The 25,114-nt window shown below is 39.0% G+C and overlaps 1 protein-coding gene across 1 annotated transcript; it reads left to right on the forward strand.

The window, feature by feature from the left end:
* Positions 1-16,452: 16,452 nt before the first annotated feature.
* Positions 16,453-17,247, forward strand: LOC121760913 (putative UPF0496 protein 5). Its single transcript, XM_042156504.1, has one exon. It carries the CDS (start codon positions 16,453-16,455, stop codon positions 17,245-17,247), a length of 795 nt encoding a protein of 264 aa, XP_042012438.1.
* Positions 17,248-25,114: the final 7,867 nt, after the last annotated feature.

The following is a 25,114-nucleotide window of genomic DNA, read 5'->3' on the forward strand; positions in this document are numbered from 1 at the left end:
CTTTTATAGGGCACAAAATGAATAGATGGAAGATAGTTGAGCATCTCCAGTGGGCGGACATCCACATCCACAAAACACCTCCTACCACGTCACTAGGACTTCTCATCCCACTGCCACGTCACTAAGACATCCCCTGCACAATCCGCCCTTCCCATCGCCCTTCCCACTAGGACATCCGGCAATAAAAAAAAATCACAATAATTTAATTACGTAAAAACGGAAATATAATTTTGACACGGAATACGGGAAAGCAAAATACGGGCAAAAATACATATTCATAAAACATTAAAAAAACATAGTTAGAAAAAAAGCAAAATACATAGTCATTCGAAAAAAGAAAAATACATAATCCAACATCCCCGGCTCACTCCGCGCTGTCCTCGTCGCCCGTGCCGCCCCCGTCGCCCGTGAAGTTCAACAAGCCGTATATATAGAGTTTTTTTAAAAAAAAAAAATTCCGGACGTCCGACCCTTGCCACAGGGGCGGACGTCCGCCCGCCCGTCGCTGGGACGTCCGAGGACACCCGACGTCCTCACGGGACGTCCGTATCCGACCCTAAACGCCACAATGGCGGACGTCCCGGTCGCCCGTCGCGACGTCCGACCGGACGTCCGCCATTGGAGATGCTCTAATTACTACGCATATTTTTTTCTTGTATTATGTATATAAGTATATTGGTTGTTTTTAATAAAATTTGCAATAAGTTCTTTTTATGTTTATTATTTATTTTAATTCAATGAGATAACTTAATTAAATAGAGACTATATAATAGAGTTTGTTCCTAATCTAAGTTTATAATTTTTTTAATATATGGTTGTTTTTAAAAAACTTTACAATAAGTTTATTTTTATGTTTATTTATTTATTTTAATTCAATGAAAAATAGAGACTATATAACAGAGTTTGTTCCTAATCTAAGTTTATAGTTTTTTTTAAAAAAACGTTTGGAAAACTCGTAACATTGAAAATATTTATTTATAGTACTTCATCCGTCCCATAATAGATGTCACACTTTTCTTTTTTAGTTTGTCCCACAAAAGATGTCACATTTTTTATGGAAAAAGTTCTTTCTCACATTAGTATAAATATACTTTTTTTTTTCTCTCTATCTAACACTCAAAACAATATCACCTAAAATTACGTGTCAATCCCCAAGTGTGCCATCTATTATGGGACGGATGGAATACTCGGAAATAATCTGGGTCAAACCGCTCGGCCTGAGGCCCGGCCCAACTGACGGCCATGTCTGAAATGAGCAAGATTGGGCTTTATAATTACATCTCTAGACCTAGTCCAACCTACACCCACTTGATAAGTAGGTTGGACTGGATTAAATTGAACTAGGTTTGATTCTACAATTACTATACAAATTTTAAAAAAGCAAAACAAAATAAAGTGATATATGTAGCTCAATTGGTAAAAAGTTAAAATCTAAAATAAACTTAGAGGTAATTAGTTCAAGCAGATAAAAGGTTGACTAGTTATAATTACTCTGGTGGACTGGGCTTTTAGTGGGTCTGTACTAAGTTTGAAAACAGGCCCAATTGGGATCCATCACTATTTTATAGGAGTACTGTACTAAGTATATTGAAAAGTGTACTCCTATATAAATATTTTGAGTTATATATACCACAGGTAATTTTAACAGAAATCGGAATTATAGATACATTGATTGTATGTTTTCAAATTCTCTCGTTTACAAAATTTATGGTAAATCTCGTTGATCCAAAAAGAATCCAATGATGTGAATTTGGTCTTAGTTAATACTTTAAGGGGCACCATTACACAAAATATCGTAACAACAATAGCAATAACAAGACATAAATATTTGTTATTAAAACTAGTCAAAATTATTAACTTACATTAATAACCGAAACATGTTCACATTTTTTTACTCTTTCTATTTTCTTCGTTTTACTTTGCTCTCCTTATTCTTTTAAATACATCTTCTTTTTATTTGGAACATAAATTTTGTCTTTGCTACAATGTTGGCCCCACTTAATTCTCAACATAATTTGATTTTATAGACAAATTTCCAAAATTTGACAATAAAAAAAGAAAAAAAACGGTTTGACGAAAGCTTAAGCTTCTCTCCCTTTCACTTGTTCTCAGCCCTCAGGCATACACGTATACTAATTCAGTTATCCACATGCAGTTAACTGTCTATTTCTCAAGTGGCGAGACCATTGTAAAAGTCAATATTTTTGACTCGATATGGAACTAAGAGGAAAATGATTTTTAGACATAATGACAATGCAATAATAAGAATTAAATAGTAATTTTTTAAATATTTAATTTGATGTTAAGTTTGGATTTTGTGTATATAAATTCCTACTTCTATGTAACAGTTACTCTCATTTCAATTATGGCTAGTTGAATTTCCTTAAATGAACCTCAAACATTTAACTCTATTTTATTAATTTTTTTTATTTTTTTGTTCATTGTCAAATCCTCTTTTTTTTCTTCATATTCAATTATATATTCCATTAACAAAATTAGTACAGTACTCAATTCTAATTTTTCTATAACAATGAAAAACTCACTTACAAAATTTTTATTACTTACAAATATTTACAATACAATAAGATCAATTCCTTCTTTATCATTTTTTTCCAAATTAAATTTCTCACTAAAAGTTACAATATTAATGTTTCTATGATATTTTTTAATAGAGTGAAACTACATAAAAAGTCTCTAAGAAGTCTCTGACGTTTCTATTTGTGACACTGCAGCCCTCTAACAAAAAAAAAATATCACCACAACTCTGACCTTAAACATAATCACATATCTTGTATTTGTAGCCAATTTTCGGACAAAATACCCAAATGCCTTGAAGGACATTTCAGTCATATTACCGCAACTTGCAGGCCTACTCTGCACACACCTGCACTTTTGCAGACATTAGCTCTGCAAAAGACTGGACCTGTCGGCAGCTGAGTTGTAATTTTATTTTGTTTTAATAAACATTGAAATAACTAGTTACACTTAGCAAAACAACCAAAATTAAGAATAAAAAAAATGGGAGGCCTGGATTAATAATATGAAACTGGATACTTGTGGTTCCCTTGCCCCCCGTTTGATCAACCAATAGTTTTATTAATATTAATATTAATATTAATATTTGTTGTAATGTTGTTTATAATATCATCGATTAATTTTAATACAATCTGCAATTTTATTTGCCAAAGGATTAGACCATCGACTGACTAAATAAGTAAAAGAGAGATAAACTCAAACCTTTTAAAATAGTTATAATACTCTTTCCTTATTCAAATAAAAGTATAGGTTGAATATTTACTTTGAACAGTCTAGTTTTTTTTATTTAATTAATATTGTTTTAAGTAATAAGTGTACCTATTCAAATTCTTATGTACATAATCAGTTTTCTTGTCAAAATAGCATTCAAGATCTTTGCAAATTGATCAAAAAAGTCTAGAGTTTTCAAATCATATCCCCACGGACCGCCGTACGCATCTATGAAAGTACGCATCTTTTGTTTTCTTGTTATTCAATTATATATTCCATTAACAAAATTAGTCAGTACTCAATTCTAATTTTTCTACAACAATGAAAAACTCACTTACAAAATTTTTATTACTTACAAATATTTACAATACAATAAGATCAATTCCTTCTTTATCATTCTTTTCCAAATTAAATTTCTCACTAAAAGTTACAATATTAATGTTTCTATGATATTTTTTAATAAATAGTATTTTTTACTCAATTTATTATTTCTTGATTTTTTAGAACGTTACTGTTGAATCTTGATAAAAAAATAATCGTATGTTCTTAACTCATTTGTTTAATATTTTAAAGCTATATAGTAGTTAATATTTTTATTTTTTAAAATATTAGATTTCTAGCTTGATTAAATTATTTTTGTAAAATGATTAATATTATTTGATACACAATTAATATTAATACTTTTAACGTTTCATACAATTTTGATTCAATTTTCTTTTATTAGATGTTTAGCCATTTAATATGATATTAGGGTAAATTAGTCACATTACAAATTATACTTATATAAAAAAACAACATAAGGGCATTATGGCATAGAGACATTATGTCTCTAAATCACTACCCTAATTTTAAATCGGTTTTTATTTAAACCAATTTTCTTGTTAACTATTATTCCATTACTTAATTAATCTTTTGTTATATTTGTAAAGTTAAACTACCAAATTTTAAATCGAAAATTGATCATGACATACTGTATCAAAATTTAGGGTTATCCAATTTGAAATTCAAGAGTTATATTGACTAACCTTATAAGCTTGATAAGTCATCAATTTCTTTCATATGAAGAACATACAGATAGCAGTGAATCTCTTCAAGTGTGTAGCAATGTTTCATGCTTAGGTAGCTGAAGCAAAGCATCCAAATCTCTCGATTTCCATTGAACCAAATCACAAATAAAATTTTTGAGATTACAAATAAAATGATTATATTTAATTTTGTGCATCTATGATAAACTGAAGAAAGTATATTGCTTATTCGCGGACAGACGAAAATGAAAAAAGAGACTCCTATTCGCGGACGGAAGGAGTACAAAATAGACATATGAGCAGTTTCTATAAAAATATAAAAGAGCTAAAATTTCAATATTCTTATTTTAGTTCTTTATTTTTAGTATAAAAAATAATAAAATTTGGAAAAATTGAAATTTATTTTAGTTTAGTGTAGTAGTAGATGTAATAGGAAAGTTAGAATTGAAGTCCTATTTTTTATTGATAAAGAATATCCACATGAAACGCAATAACTTTTATTTTCATAAAATGGGATCCATTTGTTAATTTCTTAATAGTGTATTAGCAAATGTAGAGGTAATCCCTTTCGTGGTTGGTCTACTTAATGTCTTAATGTGTTATACGGGTCGTTTTCCACATGGCCCAAAGCTTTTAGAGCGCGTTGAACAGGTGAGATTTGTAATTTGACAACATATATTGTGGCATTTGACAACATATATTGTGGCATTGGACAAGATCTGGTTTTTACATATCTCTAGGCCTAGCCCAGCCTAGAGTCCTAGACGCACTTGATAAATATGTGTTGGAATCGTGCTTGGTCAAATGATTTTTGACTAATAATAAATAGTGTAAGACATTTAATTTTGTCAAATTAAATGCAATAGTGTCGATCTACGTTCCGAGTAGATGACCGTAGTATATTCACTTTCTCAAATCCGATTCCCGGTGAGTGAGAAATAATATATTAAAGTTGGTCACAATAAAGCTAGAAATGAGCTATGTGAAGAGACTAAGGGATTAATTAACTTAGTGTTAATTATCCCACATCGGGGATGATTAACTTCTTTGATGAAGTATTTAATCAGATGAATTATCATGTGTAATAATTATCATGGAATAAGACGGGTGGAAAAGCCCACACGCGCGCGCCGCCGCCGCCCGCCCGCGACCCGCGCACCGGGCACCGGGCTCTCGGTTTTGCATACACGCTCTCTCCCTCTCTGCATAAACTTCCCGTCGAAGCTCTGCCCCCGCCTCACTCCCGTTCGCCGGAGCTCTGTTGCTAGCGGTGCTGCTACTCCAGAGACGAAGCCGTTTTATCTTTGGGGACGACACGCCAAACCGAGAGCACTACCGACGCGTATCTCGTCTTGCGGAAAGAGGACTCCTCGACTCGACTTACCGCTTTCCACAGAAATTTTTCCGTGTAATTGTTCAGTTGTTTAACGTGTATTTTTCATTATTTTATTTCCGTGTAATTTTCGTCCGGCAAGACTTGTATCTCCTTTTTAAACAACAATCGCAAGACGAGATATTCTTGCCACTAACGGAGTTTACACACACCAACTGAACTTAATCAACACCTTAGCTTGGAGATGTCGACTGACCCGTCTACCGCCGCTGCCACCGTTCCATCCACCGTGTCCCCCGTTGCTCCCATCAACACGTCATCGGACATAACGATGATCCCGACTCCTGGGTTCTCAACCTCTTCCTCAACAACCTCGTGGGTGTTTGACAACCCCTTCGGGACGGTTACTGGATTCACCTCGAGTGGGTCGGTCGGTTCCACTTACAGTGGTTCCATTGGATCCTTCATTGGGTCGAGTGTCGGGGCCTTCGGGCACGGCACGGGTGTTGGATCCTTCGGGGTCAACACAGGTGTTGGATCCTTCGGGGTCAACATGGGTGCTAGCTCCTTCGGGGGCAGCACGGGTGCTGGACCCTCCGGGGTCGGTGCGGGTGCTGGACCCTCCGGGGTCGGCGCGGGTGCTGGATCCATCGGGGTCGGCACGGGTGCTGGATCCTTCGGGGTCGGCACAAATGCGAGGGCCTCCATGCTCCACGCAACTGTGGGGGGTACTGTGCCCCAACCAATTGTTAGCTCCTACGGGGGCAACGGACTTGGTCCCTTCCATGGGACAAGCTCGGCACCAATGGCACCAAGGATGATGCCACCCGCCGAGAAGCCGTCAAAGTTCACTGGAACGGACTTCAAGAGATGGCAACAGAAAATGTTGTTCTACCTAACAACGTTGGGTGTCGTGAACTTCCTCAAGGATAACGAGCCAACCCCGCCAAGTGAAGACGAGGCACGAGTCGAGATGTACGTCGATTATGACGCTTGGCGCAAAGGAGACTATCTTTGTAAAAACTTTATTTTAAGTGCTTTAGATGATAGTCTCTACAATGTGTATTGCACTATTCCCACATCAAAACAAGTGTGGGAAATGCTAGACAAGAAGTACCGTAGTGATGATGCGGGTACTAAAAAATTTGTAATAGCTAAGTACTTGGACTACAAAATGGTCGACTCCCGACCAATCATGGACCAAGTGCAAGAGTTCCAGCTCATCATCCACGACCTCGCCGCCGAGGGAATGGCCCTGCCTGAAGCTTTCACGGCGGGCACGGTCATTGAAAAACTTCCACCCGGCTGGAAGGACTTCAAGAGCTACCTTAAGCACAAGCGAAAGGAGATGAATCTTGAAGACTTGATCGTGAAGCTGCGCATCGAGTCAGACGTGCGCAAACGCGATGGTTTGGCTAAGGGCCATGGCCCACCTGTTGCAAAGGCCAATCTGTTGGAGCGGGGCGGTCCCTCCAACAAACGCTCCCGTCCAACTGCTAAGGACAAGGGAAAGAAGAAGCAGCCTACGAGGAAGGTTGAAGGCAACTGCTACAATTGTGGCAAACCTGGCAACTTTTCCAAGGACTGCCGCAAGCCGAAGATGAAGCAGGCTGCCCACGTTGTTGAAAAAGAGTTCAAGGACTGGGATGAAAGTGACCTTGTTGCTGTGGTCACGGAAGAAGTCAACCTTGTTGATAACAAAGGTGGCTGGTATATCGACACTGGAGCTACTGCCCACGTCTGTGCCGATAAGAGCAAGTTTGCCTCCTACACCGCTGTTGAAGGGAGGAAGATCAATATGGGGAATCAAGCCTCGTCTCAAGTCCTCCGCATTGGAGACGTGATTCTCATGATGACGTCCGGAGTCACCATCAGTTTGAAGGATGTGCTGCACGTCCCGGACATCCGCAAGAACCTAGTGTCAGGATCAATACTAGTAAATAAGGGGTTTAAACTTGTATTTGAATCTGATATGTTTTCTTTGTACAAGTTTGGAAAGTCACTCGGAAAAGGCTTTGTAACCGATGGACTTTTCAAACTTAGTGTAGCTGTACGCCATGTCCCTAAGCCGTTGGCTAATAATAAAAATGCATCTACTTCTTCTTACTTGGCTGAGTGTTCTAACTTGTGGCACAAAAGATTGGGACATGTAAATCAAAATGCCATTAAAAGATTAGTAAGTTTAGATTTACTAAAGGCAAATGAAGTAGAAACTCAAAACAAATGTGAAACTTGTCTTGAGGCGAAAATGACTAAGTTACCGTTTCATTCGGTTGAACGGAACACGAAACCCCTTGAATTAATTCACACGGACGTATGTGACTTAAAATTGGTGCAAACGAGAGGTGGTAAAAAATACTTTATCACATTCATAGATGACTGCACAAGATATTGTTATGTCTATCTTTTAAGAAGTAAAGACGAAGCAATAGAAGCGTTCAAAAATTATAAGAACGAAGTCGAGAATCAACTTGGATGTAAAATCAAAATGATTCGAAGTGATAAAGGAGGTGAATACGTAGCCCCGTTTGAGAAATTATGCAACGCAAGTGGTATAATTCACCAAATGACTGCACCATATTCACCACAATCTAATGGTATTGCAGAACGCAAGAATCGAACTCTCAAAGAGTTGATGAATGCGTTACTGATCAGTTCGGGGATGCCCCAGAACATATGGGGGGAAACTGTTTTGACAGCCAACTACATCCTAAATAAAATCTCACTCAAAGGTAAGGACGTTACTCCCTATGAGCTGTGGAAGGGAAGGAAGCCATCCTACAAATACCTCAAAGTGTGGGGGTGTTTGGCTAAAGTAATGGTTCCTCCGCCCAAAGAAGTTACAATCGGTCCTAAAACGGTTGATTGTAATTGGGTATGCACTTAATAGTAGTGCATATCGATTTGTTGTCCACAAGTCTGAAATACCGACTGTGACCGTGGGAACAACAATCGAGTCAAGAAATGCTGTATTTCTTGAAAACATATTTCCTCGCAAAGACAAGGAAAATATTGTACCCAATTCTGAGACGAGAATTGAGGATGAAGCCACTAGTTCTAAATCAGCGGATGAAGAGCCAGAATCGCGCAAGCGAACAAGCATGATCCAAATGATGCGGTACCAAGACGTGGTAGCAGGGTCAGAACACCAAAGACATTTGGTCCTGACTATATTGCATTCATGTTGGATGAAGAACCAACATCGATAAAAGTAGCATTTGCTGGCCCAGACGGGTTGCATTGGAAAGAAGCTGTTCAAAGCGAAATTGATTCAATTTTGCTAAACCACACGTGGGTGTTGGTTGATCTACCTGAAGGTGCTAAACCTTTAAGATGCAAATGGGTCCTTAAAAGAAAGTTTAAGGCCGATGGAACAGTGGATAAGTATAAAGCTCGACTGGTAGTCAAAGGATTTAAACAAAAGGAAGGGTACGATTTCTTCGATACCTACTCACCTGTAACGAGAGTTACATCAATTCGAGTGCTTCTCGCGATTGTTGCTGTGCACAATCTTGAGATTCATCAAATGGATGTTAAGACTGCGTTTCTAAATGATGACCTTGAAGATGAAATCTATATGGAACAACCTGAAGGTTTTGTAGTACCTGGACAAGAGAAAAAGGTATGCAAACTGGTTAAATCCCTCTATGGATTGAAACAAGCACCGTTGCAGTGACACTTGAAATTTGATAACGTGATGCTATCAAATGGATTTAAAATCAACGAATGTGACAAATGTGTCTACATTAAGAACACTGATAATGGATACGTTATAGTGTGTCTCTATGTTGATGATATGTTAATCATGGGTAGTAACACCCAAGTGATTAACGACACGAAATCTATGTTAAAAAGAAACTTTGACATGAAGGATATGGGTATAGCCGATGTAATTCTTGGAATGAAAATTCTAAGAACATCCGAAGGAATCACTTTAACACAATCTCATTATGTTGAGAAAGTATTAAAGAGGTTCAACGCCTATGATGGCATCCCGGCTAAGACGCCTATAGAGCTCAATGTTCACTTGAGCAAGAACAGGGGTGAGCCCGTTGCACAAGAAGATTATGCACGGGTCATTGGATGCATCATGTATCTTACTAATTGCACTCGACCCGATATTGCTTGCGCCGTGAACAAGTTGAGCCGTTATACGAGCAATCCAAGCAAAGAGCATTGAAAAGCTCTAGTAAGAGTTTTGAGATATCTCAAGTATACTCAAAATCATGGGCTACACTTTTCGAGATACCCCCGGTACTTGAAGGGTAGTGCGATGCAAATTGGATATCCGATAACAAAGACTCACTTTCAACAAGTGGATATGTCTTTACTATTGGGGGTGGTGCTGTCTCGTGGAAATCCACGAAACAGACATGTATAGCCCGATCCACTATGGAATCTGAATTCATAGCTTTAGATAAAGCCGCGGAAGAAGCCGAATGGCTTAAAAACTTCCTTGAAGATATTCCATGTTGGTCAAAGCCCGTGCCTCCAGTGTTAATTCACTGTGATAGCCAAGCCGCTATTGGGAGGGCAAACAGTGGCTTGTACAATGGTAAGTCTCGGCACATTCGTCGACGACATAATACCGTGAGACATTTGATCACAACATGAGTGATTACAATTGACTACGTGAAGTCATTGGATAATCTAGCGGATCCGCTAACCAAAGGGTTAAGTCGTGATCAAATGAATAAATTGCTAGAGGGAATGGGTTTGAAATCCACAAACTAAAGAATTGTCATAGTGGTAACCCAACCATGATGACTGGAGATCCCAAGAACTTGGTTCAATGGGAAAACTAAGCTATGAGAGTTCGTGTGAAACACTCATCTATATCTATTCCCTAGAGAGCAATAGAGTGTTGAAAAACTTGCCTAGTGGTGAGGTTAAGTCTATGACTTTTAATGATCCCTAAAGGATCTCGTCGAGAAGAAGTTCTCAAAGAGACCGAGTATGGCAAGATACTTAACGAGGAATCACCTATGTAAGTGTGAAGTGGGGCCGCTTCAAACAATATACTTATGAATCCAAAGTGGTGTCCAAGGTCTGAAATGGACACAAAACGTGAGAACTGATGAGGTTGAGGTGTTTAAGTGTTAACATCATTGTCTCGGTGCACGCCGTGGAGGAATAGTTCAAAGCATCGCGCTACTAGTCCGCATGTGTATCCGATGGTGCTGACTATGGATGGTTCAAAGCCAAAAACTACCTATCCTTATGCTTACATACCTCTTGAGGGTTGAGCTTGTATCTGCATACATATGCATTTGGCAATTTCCACTCATGTGGGGGATTGTTGGAATCGTGCTTGGTCAAATGATTTTTGACTAATAATAAATGGTGTAAGACATTTAATTTTGTCAAATTAAATGCAATAGCGTCGATCTACGTTCCGAGTAGATGACCGTAGTATATTAACTTTCTCAAATCCAATTCCCGGTGAGTGAGAAATAATATATTAAAGTTGGTCACAATAAAGCTAGAAATGAGCTATGTGAAGAGACTAAGAGATTAATTAACTTAGTGTTAATTATCCTACATCGGGGATGATTAACTTCTTTGATGAAGTATTTAATCAGATGAATTATCATGTGTAATAATTATCGTGGAATAAGACGGGTGGAAAAGCCCACACGCGCGCGCCGCCGCCGCCCGCCCGCGACCCGCGAACCGCGCACCGCGCACCGTGCACCGTGACCCGTGCCCCGTGCACCGGGTGCCTTGTGCCTTGGAAATTGGATCTTGGCAATTGGTCTTTGGGCTGTTCTTTGGAGCTGGTCGTTGAGCGTGGTTCGGGCCCCGCTTGTTCTTTTTAGACCACCCCAAACTCCACGCTATCCCCGACGGGTCCTGGTCCACGTCAAGGTCCCCGCTGGACCCCGACGCACCACGGGAGACAAAAGGTCCCCGCTGAACCCCGACTCACAACGGGAGTCAAAAGGTCCCCGACGGACTCCGACGCATAACGGGAGACAAGAGGTCCCCGACGGACCCCGACGCATAAAGGGAGACAAGAGGTCCCCGATGGACCCCGACGGGTCCATGGTGTATCCCGTCGTGTAGCATATCCAGGTGCGTCGTGTCTTTTCAGCTCCCAATGGCTAGTGCACCAGTCAATAACCCCCGGCGGTTACAGTCAAGCCATCATGACACACATAATGGCTGTTGACTCCATCAATGCCCTGCAGGTGGACTTGGCCTATAAATAGGCATGCATCCATTGCATTAGAAAATACAACACAACTCAAGCATTTGGCATACACGCTCTCTCCCTCTCTGCATAAACTTCCCGTCGAAGCTCTGCCCCCGCCTCACTCCCGTTCGCCGGAGCTCTGTTGCTAGCGGTGCTGCTACTCCAGAGACGAAGCCGTTTTATCTTTGGGGACGACACGCCAAACCGAGAGCACTATCGGGACGTATCTCGTCTTGCGGAAAGAGGACTCCTCGACTCGGCTTACCGCTTTCCACAGAAATTTTTCCGTGTAATTGTTCAGTTGTTTAACGTGTATTTTTCATTGTTTTATTTCCGTGTAATTTTCGCCCTGCAAGACTTGTATCTCCTTTTTAAACAACAATAGGTTGGACTGTATTATTCTGAACCAGGTTCGTTTGATTCTAAACACTAAAGTCTTTATACAAATTTATAAAAGTAAAATAAAACAAAGTGATATGTGTATCTCAGTAGATAGAAGTTTACATCTAAATTTGGAGGTAATGAGTTCAAGCATATAAAATGGTTGACTAGATATAATTGCGAGTCTGTGTTAAGTTTGAAAACAAACCCAATTCAAAAGTAACCGTATCTATCTTATAACGAAAAGATTAAATATAATTGCAAGTCTGTGTTAAGTTTGAAAACAAACCCAATTCGAAACTAACGTCACTATTTTATAACGAAAAGAGTACTCATACTATACGCAACGTAATGCGCATATGGAGTATTTACTTATATAACACATGTAATTGAACAGAAATCATAATCCCAGAATGCGATTGTGGAATTTTTGGTATGGGAATGTGGACTTTTGTATAATATAATATTCTTTAATGTTCAGAAATTTTGATATGTCAATTTATTGAAACTGCAGGTATGTTATTTGATATTCGCAATTTTGATAAGTTGTAAATGTTGGATAAATTCTTGATAGTTATAAAGATGGGTATGTTTGTGTGATAATCGGTTACTTTTATAAAGTTCCTTAATTTGTTGCAAGTAGGGGTGACGATGGTACCCGCGGGTATCTGCTCCCAATTTTGCAGTTACCTGAACCCAAAAATGTGAAATTTTTACTACCCACAACCGACAGGCAAGGCATTCGGGTATCCGAACCCGCAGCCGCACCTGCTGTAGCCGTGCGGAAAGAATTGGCTACTGATTTTTATATAGAATGTGGTTATGTCTTCTTTCATCATTCAGCGATGTGGGAGTGGGATAGAGCTTTGATAAGGCTCGTTTCATGCATTTGTTTTGGATCTAAATCTGCATTTTTCTATGGTGCTAAGAGCATGCGCAGCGGTTGCGTCCGTCGCCACCGCCGTCCGCGCCACTGGCACGGACGCCATCCGCCGCTGGCACGGCGCTGCTCGATGTATCGAGCACGTCCGTGCCAGCGGACGCACACGTGGCGGCACGGGATTGGGCAACGGCGTAGCCGTTGCATTCAAACTTTTTTTTTAAAAAAAATCGGTATTTAATTATAAATAATGCTAAAAAATAAAAAAAAAATATTTTCCAAATTCCAAAAATATGGCCGTTTTTTTCCCGTTTTTCTGAATTTTTTTGATTTTTTATATTTTTTTTCCCAAAATCATCTATAAATACACACATTCATCACCCATTTATCACATCAATTCATCTCTCATTCATCTCTCATTCATAATTCTTATACAAACTATCAACACATTCAACCTTCACTCAAAACATCAAATGGATTTCACTCATCTCATGGCGGAAGCGGAGCGCGAAGAACAAGAATACTACGAACAACATCGTGTCGCTTACGAAGCATATGTCGCGGCGAACAACATCGTGCCGCTTACGAAGCATATGATTTTAATTATGTAATTTTTCATTTTTAGGATTTTAATTATGTAATGTTTAATTTTATTTGTCATTTGTAATATTTATTGTGATTTTTAAAAGAATTTTAATATTATGGAAATGTTATTGTTTAATTGAATTTTAAATTAATTGTGCTCGTCCTTGCGGAAGAGCACAGTTGTGGGTGTTGTGCTCTTGCCAGAGAGCAGGCATGAATAGTACCGCCCGGGCCCACAACCGTGCCGCTGGCAAGAGCACGGTTGTGGATGCTCTAACGTGCAATTGTAAGTCCAGGTGCGTGAATAATCTGCCAGACCCAAGAACGAGGATCAAGCACCGGGGCAAAGGAAAAGAATAGAAGAAGTGAAAAAAAGAAGTGAAATCCTCAAGGGCACAATTGTCAAATCACGGAGTCCGTTGCCCTAGGGATTTGAGCCACGCCTATAAATACAAGGAAGAATTATTGAAGAAGTATCAGCTCTTGGTTAGAAAATTCCTTAGGTGTTTCGCCTCTCTCTCTCCATCTTCACCCACTTAGCTCACGCATTTGGTCTCATGAGAGGTTTGGGGTAGTGTAGCGTGGTGTCTTTGTTCAGCTGGAAGTGTAACAGCGTCCTGACAAGGACGAAGAAACAATTATTTACTTTTCTGCACGTACTCTCTCTCGCCGACTTTCTTGCCGGAAGATTGACGACTGTTTTGTGTTTAACTTTGACGTTTATGGGTTAATCTAGTTCTGTTTTCTGTTTTCACTCTGATCTGAAATGTTCTGTGTTGATTTTACTGATCTGGATGCTTTTCGTAATTGTGGGATGTTTGGCGTTGAGATCGGTGCGATCTGAGTTGATTTGTTGGATATTTGGTTGAATCGGAGTTGATTCAGAGTTGGGAATCATGGATCTACTTGTATTGATGTTGAATCTGTTGGATCTGGTTTATATTTCCTTTTTAATGTTTGAATCTGAGCACGTACTTTTGGATCTGCATGGGATTTCTGTTAATTTAAAAGATAATTAGTTTGTATGGGGGAGTTTAAATTTAGAGGAAATGGAATGAAGAAATATCCTTTTTCTTAGTTAATGGAAGAAGAAATTATGCAACTAAGACGTGTTCAGGTTTGTTGATATGAGAATCAAAGAAATGAATTATGATCAGATTTAAGCCTATGATCCCAACATATTTATTTCCCAAATCTGTCGTTCATGGTAAAAGAAATAAATCGAGATTGACAATATTTGTATTTATTATTTTATTAAATGACAGTGGAAAGTTTTTGTAGGTTGTCAAAATCACCCTCTAGTTGAAAGTTTTTATAGATTGTCAAAAACACCTCTAATGGAAAGGTAGCGCAGAATTTGTGGGGGAGTAATTAACTTTTCGGAGGGGTAGTATAGTATTCTTAATTTCGCCAATTTTATGTTGCTACAGTGCTCATTATATACTCGGGCATCATTTATTGGCTAGAAAATTCTACCAAGGAACAAGTTCATCATTTATTGCTAGAAACAACTCAAATTCTCAGTATATCTAAGAAAGTATTTCTAGAAACTGAACAAGTTCGTACGCATCAATAAATTTCCCCCCCTCCCCAGGCAACCGCCGTACCCATCTTATAAATAGGTACCCGAGAAGCTTTAAGAGTGTCCACTATGGACACGCCGCGGCGGACGGCGTGAAGGAGGGCGGGGTGAGGCGGGAGGCGCGGCGGTCATAGTGGGTGGGGTGGCCGCCGCGAGGGAGGACGGGGGAGGGGGGCGGAAGCGGCTTCGCCGTGTGCGGGGCGAGGACGCGGCGGAGGGTGGGATAGGCGCGCCTATAGGCGCGGCGCCCATAGCGCAGCGGTGTCCGGCGCGGCGGGGGTCGGCGAATTTTTTTTTTTGAAGATCAGATCAGATCTGAAGCCGCGAGGAAGAAGATACTCCGAGGAAGAAGATGACTCCAATTTATGATTAATTTGGTCAATTGCATTGGGCTTATATGAATTGCATTGGGCTTTTTTAAATGGGTTTTGATTAATTTGATTAAGTTACTCCAATTAAAATGATTTGGTCTAACCCATTTAGTACTATTTAAAAAGCTAATAAACAAGTTTGGTCTTTGGTTTTAATTTTTTAAATTAAATTATGTGTTTTTTAGTAATTTTCAGCCTGGTAATTTTAATTCTAATTGACTTAAAATATACAAATAATTGATAAAAATATTTTAAAATGAAAATTGATTTTTAAATTTGGGGGCTATTGGAGGTGTCCACCATAGTGGCGGAAATAGAATTTTGGGGCTATGGACACAAAACTGAGGCTATGGACAAAAAACTGGGGCGGGGCTATTGGGCGTGTCCGCCTTATAGTGGACACCCAACAACTCCTTTCCTAGTTGTCCTCCTCCTCCTGCTCATATCGAGCACATTTCCCCATCCCCTCAGCCCTTCCTAGCTCTCACAGTCGAGTCCTCCTCTTCCGATCATCACATTCACAGCTCTCCTCCCAACCACTCGCCTCACTCCCTAGCCAATTCCCCCCAACCAACCGCCGCACGCCGTCGCCGCCAATTACCCCCAACCAATCGCCGCACGCCGTCGCCAATTCCCCCCAAGAAATCGCCTCACTCCGTCGCCAATTCCCCCCAACCAACCGCCGCACGCCGTCGCCAATTCGTCCCAACCACCCGCCGCACGCCGTCGCAAATTCCTCCTAACCACCCGCCGCACGCCGTCGCCAAGTCCTCCCAACCAATCGCCGCACGCACGCCATCGCTGTGTCCTCAGTCGCCTCTCATCACAGCTATCCAGCTGTACCAACTGCCTCATGAAGCCGTCAATTCCTCCTCCGACGATGATCAAATATCTCAGAAGATACCAATCGGCGCAGCCCATTCCTGTCATGGCTGAAGAAATTGTTTCCGCGTTTGACGATCTGCAGAAGGACGATTCGAATAATGAGAAACTGGTGGATATTGTCCGCAGCCACTATGAGAACAGCCTCATCTCCCTCTCGTTCTGCTCAACTCTCCAACGCCGTGTCAACACTATTCCTCCTCCCCTCTTTCACAAATCCTTCCGTGATAATTTATCCCGTATCGTTACAGACCACTCCACGATAGAGACTACGCTTAAACCGATGCACGATGGCTTCGTCAAGGACCTCGATAGCATCGATTTCTCCCAGAAGGTGTCTGCCTTTTTCTTCGTCGCAGCGGTCATAATCTGCACGGTCGCGAGTGCGATTGCTACTGCAAACGCCAATCCCGGGTGGGCATGGGCGGCAGTGGCTGGGGTCGCGACGGCTGCCCCCACGGCCTCTATCGTGTTTGGAGCGCTCGGAAAATGGCGCCATTCAGTACTCAACAAGAGTGAGACTACAATAAAGAAACAAAGGGAGATCACAACACGTATGATTCAGGCCGCCGACTGCGGCATAAAAGATCTCAAATCCATCGAAATGGTAGCGAAAAGGCTGGAGTCTGAGACCAAATCTTTATCCCGGAAGAAAGTGGCGGCCGTGAAAAGGAGATCGGATGAATTATTACAAAAAGTTAAAAACTACAATGATGAGATCAAGTGGGTTAAACAAAGAGTGCTTGATATTATTATCAAGCCCTAACACTAATTCATTTGATAGTAGTGTTCCCTCCATCCCAAATTAGTTGACGCGTTTTCTTTTGGGCACATAACCTAGGAAATCGAGGTTTAAAAGTGAAAATGGATAAAAAGTAAAGTCCGAGAGAAAAAGAAAAAGTAAAATAGAAGAGAAAATAAATTGTTTTGTCCAAAAAAGACACTGTACAAGTACCTTAGATTTGAATTTGTAATCTGTGTTTGAAATGTACCTTGAATTAATCCTTTTTCTGAAGTCAGGACAATGGATGTGGGACTGATACACCTTTCTTCTTTAAGTCGAATATTGGGTGGCTGACTATATATTATACACATTCTTGAATTTACAACACAAAGGGATTGGATGCGCGATATGTGCTAAAACAACCCAATTTCCTTGTACACACATTCTTGAATTTACAATCAGTTTATCTTCAAGATTTACAATGCACTGGTGTCAATATAACTGCCTGCCTGTGATTTTATACCTTCCTCGTCTTCTAAATCTTATTCGTTAACAAAATTACCCTTCTATAGTCTCTAATTTTAAGATTTCAACATCAGATTTTGGGCAACTCCTCCTAGTCCCTGTATAGAAATGCAACCAAAGCAACAACCGCTTGCTTTGCTTTCTCAATTTCTCATCGGGTCAACACCTACTTATTTCAATGCATCGACAACCTTATCATCTAAAAAAACTAATGGATTGAGTAAAGAACACAATAGACATGATAAAATCAATCACTGTATCAACAAACATCATCAACAGCTCTAGAACACACTGATTTGAGCATTCTCCTTAAAAAAAACTTGAACGTTTACAAAAGACTAGGGAGGAGGAGATACTCGATCAAGAGCGGAAAAGATGCCGAGGCCGGTTGATCTCTTGGTCTTGATAGGGAGCTGATACATCATCTCCAGATATAGTATACGCCGATCTGAATCGGAATCCCAGAATTCCTCCCTCATCTTCCCTAGATGAATCGCTAGTATGAAATGTTGACTTTTGTAAGATATGATAACTTAGATTAATAAAGACTTGAAATATGAAATTCACAAATAGTGTAATAGAAAGCACATGTCTATGATTTGGAAGCCATAAGGAAAGCACATGCTTTTGTTTTTAATTAACAAATAAAGACGGAATAATTGTTACTCCCTCCGTCCCGTTTTAGCAGTCCCGGTTGAGTCGGACACATGTTTTAAGGGGTATTTAAGTGTGTAATAAATAAATGATGTAGTGGAGGTTGAGTCCCACTTTTAAACAACTTTTTTACTTTTTTTGCTTTTAAGTGTGTAATAAATAAATGATGTAATGGAGGTTGGGTCCTACTTTTAAATGACGTAATAAATAAATTGATGTAGTGGACATCAATTTTTATGCACCGAGTTCAACCGGTACTCCTAAAGCGGGACGCCCAAAATTGATCAACCGGGACTGCTAAAGCGGGACGGAGGGAGTATATGTTAAGGCGACACTTCCTTTAACGTTGAAATTCCTACGCACAAGAAACACAACCGTGATTATCCGGCGCCCAAGAGGTTTGGGTCGGCGGTAACCTCCGGCAAAGGGGTGCTGACCGCGAGAGAGATTCTCGTCGACAGCGATATTGATTAGGGTTTCTTGTCGACAAAACTCTATTTTCTTGTTTGTATACCATTGTTTCAACCTATTGTGGTGAAGCAAACCATATCCCACATCGGAGAATGAACAAGAGTTGCAAGCATATAAATGGGCTACCCTAACCCCATTAGTATGAGGCCTTTTGGGGAGCACCCCAAGAGCAAAACCGTGAGAGTTTTGCCCAAAGCGGACAATATCATACTAACGTGGAGTTCGGGTGTGTACCACCGGGACCCGAAAGTGGTATCAGAGCCCTGGTTCATGGGCTGGGTCTGTGTGGCTCGGGATTCGGTGGGTTGCGCTTGCAAGTTCTCCGATGTCTCTGTGTGAACTCATTCTCCGATGCCTCTGTGTGAACTCAACCAAAGACCTGGGGTGACCTGGTAACCTGTAACATGGGGCACATACATGTGGTCTTGGTCTGATGGTCTTGGTTTGATGGAAGGATTGTAGTGAAGCAAACTATATCCCACATCAGAGAATGGACAAGAGTTGCAAGTATATAGATGGGCTACCCCAACTTCATTAGTATGAAGCCTTTTAGGGAGCACCCCAAGAGTAACCCAAAGCGGATAATATCATACTAATATGTAGTTCGGGTGTGCACCACCGGGACCCAACACAACCAGAAATTTACTCAACCAAAGTCTCAACATAGACTTTAGAGATAAAAACTAGCAGGATTGAGAAAATGCCTACCTTTAATATAAATAAATTTCTGAAATGGTGTATTTCAGTTCAAATCCAAAATTCGAAACCGTAGCAGAGGAAGGGCAACTCATTGTAGGAAAAGTGGCCGGCGCTTGTAGTAGGCTGTCGTCGGCAGTCTCCGGCGGAGACGAAAGGTTGGAGGAGGGAGGAAAGAAGAAGTAAATCTCCATTGACTTTTCGTTATCATCATTTTTCTTCTCTCCTCCTCTTATTATTCATAGACATTCAACACTATCCACTTATCCCTGCACGTGCCATCTCATAAATTACTAACTTAGGTGGCATTTAGAATAATTAGTAGGTAGTGAGGTGGCAATTATGACGTGGTAGTATTAATTTGGATGGTTTTAAGCAAATTTTACTGTTATGACTGTTAATATCAATTAAATTTAATCGATTATCCGTTATGGCTCAGGGGGGAGTATTAGTTTTGAAGGAAATTTTTGAAGGAATTAAAATAAATGGAAAATAAATTATGGGCAGACGACATATCTTTTTCAAGGAACATTTGTACGTGGCATCAATTTATTGGTCATATACTTTCCAGTTTTACAAATTTTGTTTTGTAAGTTGAAATTTTTATGTTTTTGTTGTATGGTTTTTAGTATCTTTTCCTTTGTTATTCTTTTTTCTTCTTTCTATTTATTAATTTTTTAATTGGTTTAAATGCGTGTTTAATCCAATGTCTTAATTTTTGTTTTGTGCTTTCATTCTATACCCATGATAGGAGTAATATTTGATGACTTCCATTAGTATAATTTTAAGTGAAATTTAAAATTTATATACTTTAATATTTTTCTTAATGTATTAAAATTCATTATATATAATTCTTCTATGTATAATAATTTGTGAAATGGAAAACATTTTATTATGTTGACTGTGTTACGGCTACTGAGAAAATTAAAAATTACTACTCGTATTTTTATTGGGGATTGCATGTTTTGATAAATAAAAATTGCTGTACTCCATTTTGTGAAAAAGTTAGATGAGACCGTTGATGGAAAAGTAGATATTGCCCTTTTAAGCAGTTTTAGTTGCGAAAAAATTCACTGATTAAGATGTTACTACTTTATTTGGTTACTACATCCTACCAGACTATCAGTGTAGTTTTGACAAATAAAAATATACGTATAAAATCTCATTTCCAACTAGATTTATACTAGTAGTACATTATAAAAACATATACAGTAGTATATTATAAATTACATGGAAAATTTCTTGCACCTTCCATAATCCATATATTCTCCTATTAGATACACGATTAATGTAATAAAGTTAATCTTTGACTAATACAAAATTTATTTCAGTTACAATCATGATATAAAAGATAATATCACATTGCTCATAGATAGATTTTAATATCGCGTGCACACGTCAATATGTTAAACCAGAGTTTTAATAGAAAATTAACATACAAAAACTTAGAATTCCGTATCAAAGTTTGATATCCGACTTTGCAACTTATGATTCTTTTGCTACATAAAAATTGAATTAAAATTCTACAAAATTGTATTGGAAGAAATTGAATCTAATGTAATTCCAAATCATATACTCTTTTGTCCAATTAAATATGAAAAGTTTGCATTTCGGAACTAGACTTTATATAGTATTATTATTTTGTGAGTTAACGAAGAGAATGAAAAAGTAGAGATGGTGATATTTTAATTTTAGGAAATTTTTTATTTTAATGGAAAACTCAAAAAAGAAACCGTTTCATTTTTAATGAGACATAGCTAGTATATAGTAAACCGAAATTGAATCAAAGTATTTGTGTACACACACTCAACACACATTGTATACACACCCATGCAATGTTTGCATGTGTGTATTTTGTGTCTAATGTGTGCATAGTATGTGTATTTTGTGTATAATGTGTGTAGTATGTATAATGTGTCTAGTGTGTGTAATGTGTGTGAAGTGTGTGTGCTATGGATATATGAGTGAAGGTATTTAATTTATATGAGAAATTTCAGAAAATGAGTCTCAATTCGCCGACCTTTCAGAATAGGAATTAAATTTGATGACTTTTCATAAAAACACTTTTATTATGAAAAAATCGCGTAGCTTAATCCCATATTTTGAAAGATCTGCGAATATAGTACCAAAATCTGAGATATTAGGGAATTGAGATTCATAATTTGAAATTTCTCTTTACAACTATTTACAATTGCAATAATCAATTTTATGTTCCCAAGTTCAAATTTTTCAGCCAACAAATTAATTGTTTTCCATGTTTTATTTTCTTACATTATTATGTTCAAGGGTGTGTTTGGATCATATGTTTTCATTTCTTAAGAAATGGTGTTTGGCAAGAATATACAAACTTTTTCTTAAGTTACAAAAACTGCATCTCTTGTTTGGTTTCACATTTATCATTTCTTGATATTTGGTATATGAGGTTTGGTATCCATATACCAGAAAGTTGTTGCATGCATGGCTATTCGAGAGTACTACATACATGCATGCAACCATATGCAGCCATTGGAGCTAGCATTGGACCGTTGACCGTTGGAGCTAGCATGTAAGTAGCCTATCAAATAAAGCCACGTGGCTATTATGACAAGGCAGTCACGTGGAAAGTGTGCTTACGTGGAAGTGCGAGCTAAGAGCAGAGTATAAAAGGAGAGGTCATTTCCTTAGTTAGTTAGCGTTGATATTGTTAGTTGAATTGTTGTTAAGCTTTCGATCGTGGATCGTGAGCTCCTCTTTGTTCTATTCTCGCTTGTGGAACCTTATCGTTGTTAATGCAATCCCATTCATTGATCATTCACGTGTTGATTTGCGTTTTATCGCGGAGTTTGGCGAAGCTGAGCTAAGATAGGTCGAGCGCGACGAAGGCTCGTAACAATTGGTATCAGAGCAATCGATCTCCGGACGTTGGAACGGTGACTCGAGGTGCGGAAATGGAAAAGAAAATGTTAGAAATGATGGAGCAGAAAATGCAGGAGATGCGAGAGGAACATAAAAGTGATATTAGAGAGTTGATGCAATCAATTGCGGGAATTAACCTGCAAAATCAGAAGAATAAGGAAATGGAAACCGGTGAGGGCAGTAACAGAGGAAATTGGTATAGAAATGGATTCGATTGCGGAAGATCAACGCGGTATGAATTTCCTAAGTTTGATGGTGACGGTTTTGAAGGATGGATGATGAGAGCTGAGTATTTTTTCCAAGTGGCTAAGGTACCGGATGAGGAGAAGGTTAGAGTAGCTGCAATTCATCTAGAAGGGAAAGCATTGCAGTGGCATAGAGGCTTTGAGAGCCTACATGGAGATATGACCTATACTGATTGGCCGTGCTATAGCTCATCTCTAGCAGCTCGTTTTGGTGCTCATGCGTACGAAGATCCGTTGGCTGATCTCCGGAACCTCAAACAAAAAGGTACGCTACAAGACTATATGGATACTTTTGATGAATTATATCCTAGAGCCGGCATTAGAGAAGATCAAGCTTTAAGTTTCTTTTTGTCCGGATTGATTGATGAATTACAAATGCCTGTTCGTATGTTTCGACCTAAAACGCTAGCAGAGGCTTATTCCTTAGCCAAATTACAGGAGCTCACTGTTAGAGCCTTAGGAGTTAAAACAAAAGTTACTCAAAATAATGTGCAATCGAACAATAGCTATTATTCAAACAGTAAGCCAATGACTGTAACTGCTACTAGTAAGACTGGAGCTTTGAGTGGCTGGAATGGAGGTAATAAGGAGAATAATAAGTTTGGTGGAGTGAGAGCTAGTACAAATTTGACTCCTAAAGAGTTAGATGAAAGGAGAGCAAGGAAAGAATGTTTTTGGTGCACTGAGAAATTTACTCCCAATCATCAGTGCAGCAAAAGAAGATCTTATGTTGTGCAGTTGCTTGAGGTAGGAGAAGTGGATAGCAGTGAGGTACAGGAGGTGAATGAAGGTGATGAAGAGGAGGAAGAATCTGATTTACAGCTTTCTTTGCATGCTGTGTGGGGAAAGGATGGACCTCAAGTAATGAGGATTAGAGGAAAATGTCAGAAAAAATTCTTAAGAATTTTGATAGATACCGGTAGCACTCATAATTTTTTAAGTGCTAAGGTAGCTAAAAAAATCAATTGTGAGCTACTTCCTGTTAACTCAAAGGCTGTGGAAGTAGCTAATGGTCAAATTCTACAATGCATTCACAAATGTAAAAGATTGGAATGGGAGATGCAAGGATCTAAATTCTGTGGGGAAGTTTATCTTATCACTCTTGAGACTTATGATTTAATACTTGGTGGTGAATGGCTGTCTACTTTGGGTGAGATTAAATGGAATTTCAATAACCTCAGTATGGTTTTTAAACTGAATGGTGAAGAGGTGAGATTACAAGGTGAGAGATGGTTACCTAAAACTGAGCAATTGAATTGTTTGCACATACTCAATCCAGAAGAGAGAGATATGGATGATAGGAAGGGGAGTCAGTGGATGCCTTCAGTCGAATTTGATACAGAGTATTGCTATGAACTTGTTATGGAGGATATCTGGCCAGCTATTAATTCGATTCTTGAAGAGTATGTTGCAATATTTGAGAAACCTAAGGCACTGCCTCCACAGAGAGATCAGGATCACAAAATAATATTGAAAGAAGGAGCTGATGCAGTTAATATGAGGCCTTATAAGTATGCTGCTCATCAAAAAGACATAATTGAAACCATGATTGGAGATATGTTGAAGGCTGGAGTTATAAGGCACAGTGAGAGCTCCTTTGCAAGCTCTATTGTGTTAGTCAAGAAAAAAGATTCTACTTGGAGAATGTGTGTTGATTATAGAGCTTTGAATGCAGTAACTGTTAAGGATAAATACCCCATTCCTGTGATAGAAGAGCTATTGGATGAATTGGGAAAGGCAGCCTGGTTTTCAAAAATAGATCTGAGATCTGGATATTGGCAAGTGAGGATGAGACCTGAGGATATTTACAAGACTGCCTTTAAGACTCATTCAGGACACTATGAATTTTTAGTTATGCCCTTTGGCTTAACAAATGCACCTGCTACATTCCAGAATCTGATGAACACAGTATTCAGAGACTATTTGAGGAAGTTCATATTAGTGTTCTTTGATGATATCCTCATATATAGCAGCAGCCAGACAGCACATGAGCAACATTTGAGGATAGTGATGGAATTGATGGGGAAACACAGCTTGTTAGCTAAAAGGAGTAAGTGTACTTTTGGGTGTAAAAAGGTGGAATACCTTGGCCATGTCATATCTGAAGAAGGAGTTTCTACTGATGAAGGAAAAATAGAAGCAGTTAAGAATTGGCCCCAGCCTAAAACAGTTAAACATGTAAGGAGTTTCTTGGGTTTAACTGGTTATTATAGAAGATTTGTACACAATTATGGAGTGATATCAAGACCCTTAGTAGAAGTGATTAAAGGAAATGTGTTCAAATGGACAGAGGAAGCACAAGAAGCTTTTGAGAAACTCAAAAAAGCTATGATCACAGCTCCTGTATTAGCTTTACCAGACTTCTCCAAGGAGTTTGTTGTGGAAACTGATGCTTCAGGAGTGGGTATTGGAGCTGTGTTGAT

The sequence above is a fragment of the Salvia splendens genome, chromosome 13 (genome assembly GCF_004379255.2).
Source record: "Salvia splendens isolate huo1 chromosome 13, SspV2, whole genome shotgun sequence".
In the NCBI taxonomy this organism is placed as follows: domain Eukaryota; kingdom Viridiplantae; phylum Streptophyta; class Magnoliopsida; order Lamiales; family Lamiaceae; genus Salvia; species Salvia splendens.